Source organism: Meles meles, chromosome 7 (assembly GCF_922984935.1).
Source record: "Meles meles chromosome 7, mMelMel3.1 paternal haplotype, whole genome shotgun sequence".
NCBI classification, from domain to species: Eukaryota; Metazoa; Chordata; class Mammalia; order Carnivora; family Mustelidae; genus Meles; species Meles meles.
Genome location: NC_060072.1, coordinates 131,541,989 through 131,552,940, shown reverse-complemented (window position 1 = coordinate 131,552,940; position 10,952 = coordinate 131,541,989). Strand labels below are relative to the sequence as shown.

General features: G+C 39.3%; 1 protein-coding gene across 11 annotated transcripts in view; it reads right to left on the bottom strand.

Annotated features, from left to right (window-relative positions):
• Positions 1 to 360: 360 nt before the first annotated feature.
• MLLT10 (MLLT10 histone lysine methyltransferase DOT1L cofactor) overlaps positions 361 to 10,952 on the bottom strand; it is a 244,978-nt gene continuing 234,386 nt past the window's right edge. For all 11 annotated transcript variants that reach the window (XM_046010903.1, XM_046010902.1, XM_046010901.1 and 8 more), the window contains 3 exons: positions 10,537 to 10,633; positions 4,793 to 5,005; positions 361 to 2,128 (listed from right to left, as the gene is read on the bottom strand). In XM_046010903.1, the coding sequence (XP_045866859.1) occupies positions 2,084 to 2,128; positions 4,793 to 5,005; positions 10,537 to 10,633 (355 nt within the window). In that variant the 3' untranslated portion in view covers positions 361 to 2,083. The remainder of the gene's footprint in view (positions 2,129 to 4,792; positions 5,006 to 10,536; positions 10,634 to 10,952) is intronic.

Genomic DNA, 10,952 nt, shown 5'->3' with positions numbered 1-10,952 from the left:
GAGAGACAACTGGATGAATGTGGTCAAAAGGCAAAAATGTCCAATTAAAAATAAATCAGTACTAGGATGTAATGTACAACATGAAGACAGTTAACACTGCTCTATGATAATTTGAAAGTTGTTAAGAGAATAAATACTAAGAGTTCTCATCACAAAGGAAAAAACTTTTTCTTCATTCTCCTGTTTTTGTATCTGCACGAGATGATGGAGGTTAACTAAACTTACTGTGATGATCATTTCACAATAAAAATAAGCCAAAGCATTATATTGTATACCTTAAGATTACTGTATGTCAATTATATCTTCATAAAACTAGAAAAAGAAATGGCACAGAGTTATAAACATTATTAAATTTTATTAACAAAAACTTTGTACATTTTCTTTAATACATGTGGAATTTTACATCTAGGTAAAATAACAACACATTCAAAATTTACCATTTATACAAATTGTTACAGAATAACAACCAGTGGGTTAAATAAGTAAAATAAACCACACCGATTTTTTTAATTATCTACAAAAGATTTGACTTTCTTTAAAATTCCCCTGAACATATAAAAATAAATTAATTTTACTTTTCAATTAAATCTACCAATTAGAAATATTACAAATCAAAATATCAATGTTATCTTATGAATTTTTCACAATACAAAACAGATTCACAAAACCTTATTTACAGAAATGAGGTAAGAACTGTGCAATGTTTAACCAAGAGACATATTGCAGAATTAACATGTTCTTCCAGCTAAGTACACAGTGGAGGTCTAATTACAGCTGGGTCTTTTCCACTAATAATTCACACATTTAAGAACAGTTCAATGATTACATCCCCAATTGTTCAATTTATACTCTGCCATACTGTCACACCAGGAGTGTGGCTACCCAAAGTGTAAGGACTGTAAATACAAATTTCACCTGTTTCAGGAACTGTACTTGTTTTGCTTGTTTGTTTGAAATCACTGTCAGTAAATGAAAAGTTGTTTAAATTTAAAAAAAAAAAAAAAATTCTTACCAAATCCACTCATTTTTCTTGTGACTCATTAGTGGATAAATACCCAGGTAATAGTTTTGCCTGAGCTATCTACAGTGGCATAGAAAGTTTTTAATAAAGGCAGAACCATGGGGAAGGCTGCTGGTGCAACACTGACTATCCCTACTACTTACTCACAAGGACTGACGGTAGTGCAAGCTCAGCTGTCTAGAGCCATTTCAACACAACGGAGGTACTAACAGGCACTTGATTCAGGCCAAACCCGACCAGCAGTTTCCAGAGTGGCCCCTCTTTCTGAAAGAAATCTTTCGCTTTGAATTGATCTGGTTCCCCCAGCAGCCTTAGAACTCACTTAACTCAAAATATGAGTAATTACTTTAAAATATGAGTAGGTCTTAGCACTTTATATTAAAAAAAAAAGTATTTAGCAAAAAAAAAATTACCTTTAGCAGAAGCAGACATTACCATCCTAACTTGATTACCAAAATTGGCCAAATCCCATTATAAAGAAAATTTTTATAACAAAGATTGCCAAGTCCCAGGTGATGACCTATTAATTTGCAATACTTAACCAATAAAACTCCAATAGAAGATATTGGACAGTTCCTTAAAATTTGTCTTAAGATCTGACTCACAGAGAGAGCATACTGTAACCCAAACAAAAGACTGTATTTCATATTCTAACTGGTACAACAAAATCAAAGTTTATAAATGGAACAAGTCTTTAGTTTTGCTGTTCATCTCTCCAATTTATAACAAAATTAGTTGTGCACCAACTATATTAAATTCCTCTTAGGTTGATAAATTCATTGCATGTAATTATTCCATTGACAAAAGTTAGTTATTAAATTTTTTTTTCAAAGTTCAAAAAAATCTGGGTTGAGGGATGGGGGATATATGGGAATTCCATTTCAGTGCAACAAAGCAACAAGAAAATTAATCAAAGCCTTACAAGAAAGTCCTTGTGGCAAGTTATCCTTTGTTGTGCAGTTCATTTCTTGTCGCATTTCTTCATAGGTGTAGGAGGGCTGCAATGGCAGCCAGAGGAAGTGCTAGAGCAGCAGGAGAGGCGATCTAGAGGTTTCTCAAGTGTCAACTTTTCTCTTGAGTGACAGGCCCAGTTTTATCACTAAGTCTCTGCAGTTAAACAAAATCAAAGGCATTATGTAAATGAACATGTGGCCCAAGATTGTGGTACTCTTCTCTTAAACTGGAATTATAATGGAAATAAAAGATGGTATATATAGTGACTTCATTTTTTCTACAAGTTGGCACGACTGCTTTTCAGCACAATAGGAAGACATGAGTTTACTGGTAAACATTATCATCTGCTTTCTATTAACCTCAGCACTTACAAAGACAGAAGGGCCATCTGAAGGACAGAACTCTGAGAGCAGAACGGATGGAGAAATCATCCCCCAAACTGACTTCTCCACTAAAGTAGTAACGTGGTATTGGAAAAAATGAATTTTTTATGGACTAACAAAGTCATGGGTTCTGATCCCACATGTGCCATTTGTCTCTTAAGCTTTAAACTCTTTGAGTCTCCTTTTACTAATCGATTAAAAAAAAAGTCCCTCAAGACTGAAATCACATATACTATTGTAATCTAACAAAGATGCCTGGCACATAGTGGGGTACACATAAATATTATTTCCCAGCCTTGCTCTTCTCCCATCAGGTACTTAATACTGCTCATTTTGTTCTTATTTATTATTATAGTTTTCCATTAAAAAACACATTCCATCCTGTATCAGTCAGGAAAAGGGAGCTTGTAAATACAGGCACACCTCGTTTTATTTGTGTATCCCTCCACTGAATTTTCCCCCAAACTGAAGGTTGGTGGCAACCTTGTGTCAAGCCAAGTTTACTGGTACTACCTTTCCAATAGCATTTGATCAATTTGTATCTCTATGTCACTTTATTTTTTTCCCAAGATTTATTTATTTACTTATTTGACAGAGAGAGAGAGAGAGAGATTACAAGATTACAAGTAGGCAGAGCAACAGGCAGAGAGAGAAGGGGAAGCAGGCTCCCTACTGAGCAGAGAGCCCGAGGCGGGGCTCGATCCCAGGACCCTGAGATCATGACCTGAGCCTAAGGCAGAGGCTTAACTCACTGAGCCACCCAGGCACACTAAGTCATTCTTATAATATTTCAAACTCTTTCATTATTATATTTGTTACAGGGATCTGTGATCAGTGATTATAACTCTCTGAATGCTCAGATGATGGCCAGCACATTTTTTTTAAGCAATAAAAAGCATTTTTAAATTAAGGTATGTGCTTTGGTATTTTTTTAGCTATTACACTATTGTACACTTGACAGACTACCTTCAGTATAATGTAAACATAATTTTTATATGCACTGGGAAATAGAAACGTGCATCTGAATCACTTTATTATAGTATTTGTTTTACTGCAGTAGTGTGGACCTGAATCTGCACTATCTCCAAGCTATGCCTGTAGTTTGCTTTTTAATGCAAGAAAAAAACAGTATAGAAAGTCCCTAAATTGGGGACGCCTGGGTGGCTCAGTGGGTTAAAGCCTCTGCCTTCGGCTTGGGTCATGATCCCAGGGTCCTGGGATGTTGCCCCGCAGTGGGCTCTCTGCTCTGCGGGGAGCCCGCTTCCTCCTCTCTCTGCCTGCCTCTCTGCCTACTTGTCATCTGTCTGTCAAATAAATAAATAAAATATATTTTTTTAAAAAGTCCCTAAATTAATACAGATTCACAGAGATTTACCACATCTGTACACACTGGAGAGGTGACTAGCTTTATGATAGTGACAGTAGTACTCACAATCAGAGACAGGGGGCAAACAAAGCATTGAAGAGTTAATGAAACCAATTAATCCTGCATTTCGAATCAACTTGTTACTCAGTACAAACTCAAGTTTCTGAAGACTAACAGCGCAGTAAACAGCAAGCTTTTAAAGTAATGGGAAATAGCAAACATTGTGACTTTTCACACTGTGATTTGCCAAGTCTCCCACCTAATTCTTTCCCTTCTTCCTTTTCTGGACATCCAGTCTCCATTCTATATCCCAATATCCTTCCTCAAGAGGGCTCTGCCCTGAACTCAAATTTAGGGGAAACACTTATACTCCAGTAAAGTAGAGCTAATTGAAGGGGAGAATTAATAGAAAGAAACAGCCTTAAAATGTGTGCTACTATATGTATAATACACTGTTCCTGAATTTATTTTTAATTTATCTTAACTGGTATATTGAAAGGGTAAGAGGCTATCACTTTAATGAAATTAATAATTTAAATTCCATTACAAATATAATTATGATTTAGTTTCTTTTTTAATTTGGCAGAGTAACTGGAGTGCCCTAAAAATTTATATATTATTATAAGCATAATACAGTTTTACAAAGTACTTTAAAGCAAAATAATAAAAATATTCCAAAATTAACTAGATTGGGTCTATAATTAAACAAATTAATGGAACAAAAGTTCATCAAAAGGCACCAACTACTATCTTTTGAATGGACTGTCCCATACCCCTTACTATAACTAAAATACACATTTTCATTTCCAATTTGGTAAATTATAAAACGTACTTCAAACCATATGCACAAATTTAAACTAATGTACTTCAGGGGCTGTATAAATTGGCTTGGATCCTTCATGTTTACAATATCCAGCTGCTGAAGCAACTGGTTTTAAGAAGAAATTATCAGGGGAATAGTGTACTTTTTTTAAGTAAGACAGAAAAGCTAAAGAGACAGTAATCTCTGATTCCTCAGTAAAATTCTTTTCATGATTTCACTAGGTAAGATAGAGCAAAGACACTTACTGGGACTTTCTGACTGGCGTTGTCGCCGTGGATGGTGAGAAATGGGTTGGTGGTGGCTGGGTGGAGGGGCGGTGCCTGAGCTCCTGCCAGCAGGTTGTTGATGGGGATCTGCGTGGGCCCGGGGATCTGGAGCTGCTGCAGTTCCGGCGGGTGGTGCTGCTGCTGGTGGTGGTGCTGCTGCATTAACTGGTACAGGAGGGCCTGATGCTGCTCCTGAGGTCGAGAACATGTGGGAGAAGATGAGCTCCCAGTCCCAGAATTCAGCAGTCAGTAAAGCCTGACTTTTCTATTTTCTTCTTTACTTTAATAGGAGATATTTAAATATAAGTCACATATACACTACTAAGAAAGAAAACAGTATCTTATCTGGAAAAATATACTTTGCTAGGTAATAACCATCTATTATAAAGTGTCAGTATTACTAGTGAATGGCTTCTTTCCAAAACAGGGCCAACAAATACAGGAGACCTTATTCAAATTAGGTTGTCCATGATAATTAAGGGCAACGGCAACTTGGAAGTCGTTAAGTTATCTGGATCTGACTTTAGAATGTGCGCCATTCTCATTCCCAATTCTGGGAACAAAAAAGTAACTTTTAAAGTTCTCATTCATGCCAACAGAGAGTACGCCCTTGGTATAGTTACGAGATTATTCTTTGCAGCAAGTATGTATGTGATTTCTTGAGCGTTTACTCTATGTGTCAGGCACTGTCCTGAGACATATGGGGGGGGGGGGGCATCTCCACCCTTCTGTGGCTCAGCCTGAGGCGGAGAGAGACCAACAAAATATTAAGATACGATTATTGGGGGTGCCTGGGTGGCTCAGTGGGTTATGCCTCTGCCTTCGGCTCAGGTCATGATCTCAGGGTCCTGAGATCGAGCCCCGTATTGGGCTCTCTGCTCGGGGGGGAGCCTGCTTCCCCCTCTGTCTCTGCCTGCCTCTCTGCCTATTTGTGATCTCTGTCAAATAAATAAAAAAATCTAAAAAAAAAAAAAAAAGATACGATTATTGGTAAGGATCAGGGTAAACAAGAATGTGTGGGAGACAGTATTGGGGGGTGGAAATCTCAAATAGGTCAGGGTGGTTCTCAACTGGACAAAGACTTGGAGGCAAGGAGGGAATTCACTATGTGGATATGGAGAAAGGGAGGGGATTTCTAGGAAGAAGGAACATCCAGGGCTAAGGGGCTATGTGGGAGCACATCCCCAGTGTGACTGAGGACTAGCAAGGAGATCAGGGGCAGGCTGGGGACAACTGAACAAGGAGGAGACAACTGAACAAGGAGGAGACAAGGGGAGAATGTGGGCCTCACGGTGGTGGACCAAGAACACTATGGCTTTTACTCAAAGTGATATAGGAAAGAAGGGGAAGGTTCTAAGCCAAGGAGTGACACAATCTGACTCAGGACTTGATGGATTCAATGGGAGGCATCAGACGAGAGTGAAGTATGACTGCGAGGTTTTGGGCTTGAGCAACTACAAATCGGTGTTCCTTTTGGCTGAGGTAGGCAAAACTATGTGTGGAGCAGGTTTGTGACAGATCAGCAGTTCAGTTTTGGACATACTATGCTTGAAATGTCTATTTCAAAACTCCCTAGTGGATATCAAGAAAGCAGTTGGATACAGAAGTCTGAAATTCCAGAAAGGGGCTGGCCTGAAGATGTAACATCCACATGTATTTAACACTGGACTGGAGAACGGCATTTGAAGCTCTGTGACTAGAGGAGATCATTGAAATTCTAGGTTACTCTGAAAGTGAGAGGCTGAGGTGAAGAGAGGAATGAATGGTTGGGCAGGAATAACACAGCGGTAATGTGGGCTCCTGAAAGCTAAGGGAAGAAAGTGTTTCAAGGAGGAGGGAGTGATCAACTCTGTCAAATGTTGTTGCCAGATCAAGGAAGAAGAAGGACAACTGTCCACTGACTGGTTAGCAGAATGAAGGCCATCTGGGAGGAGACAGCAAGCAGAAAACAGGGCAGCAGTTGGTGGGGGGAGGAGGGTCGAGCATGAATTTTTCTTAAGATGAGAGAAGTCAGGATGCCTCAGAAGAAAATGTGCCGCTTGTAAACGAACAAACTTCACCCCACAATCTTGGCTGACAAAGGAAAGATAGAATTTAAACCACCTCAGTTCTTGTCTCTGAGCAACAATGTGTGTGCTAAAACCTCCTTAATGAATCATGTTCTAGAAATGAGTTATCAGGGGCGCTGGAGTGGCTCAGTCGGTTAAACGGCTGCCTTCGGCTCGGGTCATGATCCCAGGGTCCTGGGATAGAGCCCCATGTTGGGCTCCCTGCTCAGCAGAGAGCCTGCTTCTGCCTCTCCCTCAGCCTGCTGCTCTGCCTACTTGTCCTCTCTATCTCTGTGTCGAATAAATAAAACCTTTAAAAAAAACAAAAGAAACGAGTCATCTATATGTACTATTACTAATAATAATCTTGTTTTAGAGGAAGGACCCCAAATAAACCATATTTTAGTATTTCATATTAAGATGAGAATTAAGAAAACAAGATCACATTTTAGTGCAAGCATTAAAGAATTTATATACAAGCTATCTTTACACCACTGTAAGAACAGTAACAGTGAAAATGATGATCCACGATCAAAACAAGTATTTTCGGGGCACCTGGGTGGCTCAGTGGATTAAGCCGCTGCCTTCGGCTCAGGTCATGATCTCAGGGTCCTGGGATCGAGCCCCGCATCGGGCTCTCTGCTCCGTAGGGAGCCTGCTTCCTCCTCTCTCTCTGCCTGCCTCTCTGCCTACTTGTGATCTCTCTCTCTATCAAGTAAATAAATAAAATCTAAAAAAAAAACCAAGTATTTTCAATATATTTTTGACTAAAGTAAAAAAATGGAAAGAAATATTTTATTTATAAAAATTTTTTGAATTTTTTAAAAGATTATTTATTTATTCATTCATTCATTCATTCATTTATTGAGAGAGACTGAGGGAGAGACCTACAGAGAGAATGAGAGAGAGAGCAGGGGGAAGTGGTTCGGGGGGGGGGGGGGGGGGGAGCAGGTTCCCACTGAGCAGGGAGCCCAATCCGGGACTCAATCCCAGAATCCCGGGATCATGACCTGAGCTGAAGGCAGACGCTTAAACCAACTGAGCCACCCAGGCGCCCTAAAGATTTTTTTTAAGTAATCTCTGCACCCAACATGGGGCTGCACCTCACAACCCCAAGATCAGGAGTCCCACACTCCACCAACTAAGCCAGCCAGGCACCCTGAGCAGATACTTAGAAAGAAATTACAAAGGCTGAAACTCTGAGCTAATTAAATAGTGCATTCTCTGAACAGTCTAACTCAGTGAAGTATGCTAGGGAAATGGAGCTGGAGATAGTTGCACAAATACATCAACCCATCTGGCTTTAAGTTTATGACCACACAACGTGGGCCAGAATATCTCTGCATGTGAGCCACACACTTTCAGTATTTTTTTTAAGATTTTATTTTTAAGTAAATCTCTATGCCCAACATGGGGCCTGAACTTACAACCCCAAGAGGTGCACACTCCACCAAATGAGCCAGCCAGGCGCCCCTCCCCCACCACACACTTAGTCAATTCTTCCTCTCTCTTCCAAGATACCTATACCACATTTGCTTCTCTCCTCTGACCACCAATATCCTTATTTCCCCCAGCTGATGCTTAATTTAATTTTTTTTTTTTAAGATTTTATTTATTATTTGAGAGATAGCACAAGCAGGGGACGGACAGGAGAGGGAAAGTAGATTCCCAACTGAGCAGGAATATGGGCCTCAATCCCAGGACTCTGGGATAACCTAAGCCGAAGGCAGACGCTTAACCAACTGAGCCACCCAGGTGCCCCTGATCCCTTTAACTCTAATTTTGAAAATTAAAAACCTTAAAAGTGGGTTTCCTTAGCCTCCAGTCATAAAAGCCCTCTGACAGCTGTTCTGCCTGCCCTCTTCATGCAGTGGAATGCTGCTCTCCACTCCCCTCCCTTTCCGTCCCCTATGAAGTACTTTGCTGCTCTGTTATCCTTCCTCTCCCCTGTTCCCATCAACATATACATGTGCTGTCATATTCAAAATGAACAAGAAACATCCCCCTCAGACCATGTCTTTCTTCCATTAGCTGCTCACTCCTCTGCTTTTTTAGAGTGAAGTGTCTGGAGCTGCCAACACTCCATCTTCACTTCCCCTCCTGCCATTTTCTTTGGAACCATTTGAGGAGGTTTTTACTTCTCACCACAATTGTCAAAACCTCCATGCAGCCAAATCCAACAGTCAATTTACTTGTCCTCCCAGAAGTATTTTTACACAGCCAAGTCCTTCCTTTGTAGATACATTTTCTCACACAGACCCAAGGACACCAGTTCTCAGTTCTCTTAACTCACTGGTCACTTTTCCCTACATCCTTTACTAGATTATGCTCCTCTTCCAGGATAGCCAGGGCTCAGTCCTCAGATATCAGTCCTCATTCCCTACGGATCTCATAAAACCTTGTAAATCTAAGTATCATATATGCAGCAATGCCCCCAAATTTGTTATTTCCAACTGCAACCTTTCCCTGGATCCAGACTCACACAACTGTCCAGTCCACATCCTACTTAAACACCTAAATAGACATCTCCAACTTAGTATGTCTGTCTCCAAAACCGGCTGTTCCTCCAGGTCTTCCAAATCTCAGTAAACTGCAACATCCCATTGTTTAGAACTCTTCCTTACCTTGAATGTCTGACAAACAAGTCTTGTTGGTTTTATCTTCAAAATACACAATACCAGATGGTTTTCCCCCACATTTATCCTGCTATTTTGGAAACCACATCTCCTACCTGGACTACTCTAAGAGCCTCCCTCCTTCTCCTTTTGCTACTATCTCCCCTCCCAACACATACAATTTTTCGCACAATGACTACTAATCTTTAAAAAATGGGAATTGTTATATGTCCCTATTCTGTTCAAATCTTCCAATTAATTCTTTAAAATAATCCTGAAAGAAAAAGTCAGGATATGAAACAAAATTTTTAAAGTTGAGATAATTATTTAAAATAATATACTATATACTATTTTGATACATTTGAAAGTTTTCACAAAAGTTTTTTTAAAAAATCACCAATGGCATCGTATCATACTCAAAATCTAAATTTCCTGCCACAGACAGCCAAACAAGGCCCACCGGGGACTTTCTCTCCTCTGCACCAGCCTCTCTCTTATTCTGCAGTCATGCCAGCCGTCTTTCTAGTCCTCAAAACATAAACACATGTGGTCTTTTCCACTGCTATCTTCCATTCCCCCGTGTCAAAAATTCATGTTCCTTCAACTTTTATTCAGGTCTATGCTCAAAAGTCACCTACTCAATGAGACAAGACTCCGCTATCTAAAATTAGGCCCTCGTCCCACTGTTCCTTTATCCCTTTACTTTCCCTCATTTTTCTTCTCAGTGCCGATCACTACCAAAATCATACATATGCTTATTGTCCACCTCCACAGTCAGAATGAAACCCCATGAAAATACAAAGTCTTAACTCATCATCACATTACCAGAGTCTAAAAGAGTACCACAGTACATGTTCTAATACTGGTAAATCAATCAATATAATGTCACTACAGGTATTGTGGACTATACCAAATGGCAAGACAAACTATTCTGGGGGTTACGCATCCAGTAATGCTATTTCACAAAGTGGGTTAAGTCTATACCCATGCTGAATGTCTATTACAGCTTAGAACACTTGCTCCTAACAAAAATCAAATATTATCAAAAGGAAGAACTTACTGGCGTGAGCTGTTGAGAATTTAACAACTGCTGAAATTGCTGTTGGTGAAGAAATATTTGTCTTTGCTGGTCAGAAAGTAATCCTAGTCCTGAGGCACTGAAAAACGATAAAATTCTTACTTTCTCCTATATACTGTTAATGTTTTTTAAAATGTAAAATGAAAGACAACTTTTCAGTTTGGTGTTTAATGAGTTAACAAGTCAAATCTTTAAATATAATACATTCTGATAACAATCACATACAAATTTCTTTTTTCTCTCTCTCTGTGTATACAGGTAAATAAGAATTCACATTGTCAAGAAATGTTTTATTTTCCTTTTTATTATAAACCAAGAAGGCACTCAGTACTTCATGGAATAGAAATTTAAATGTGTTTATAACACGCACATAATTTTTAATTATTCAAGGATAATTT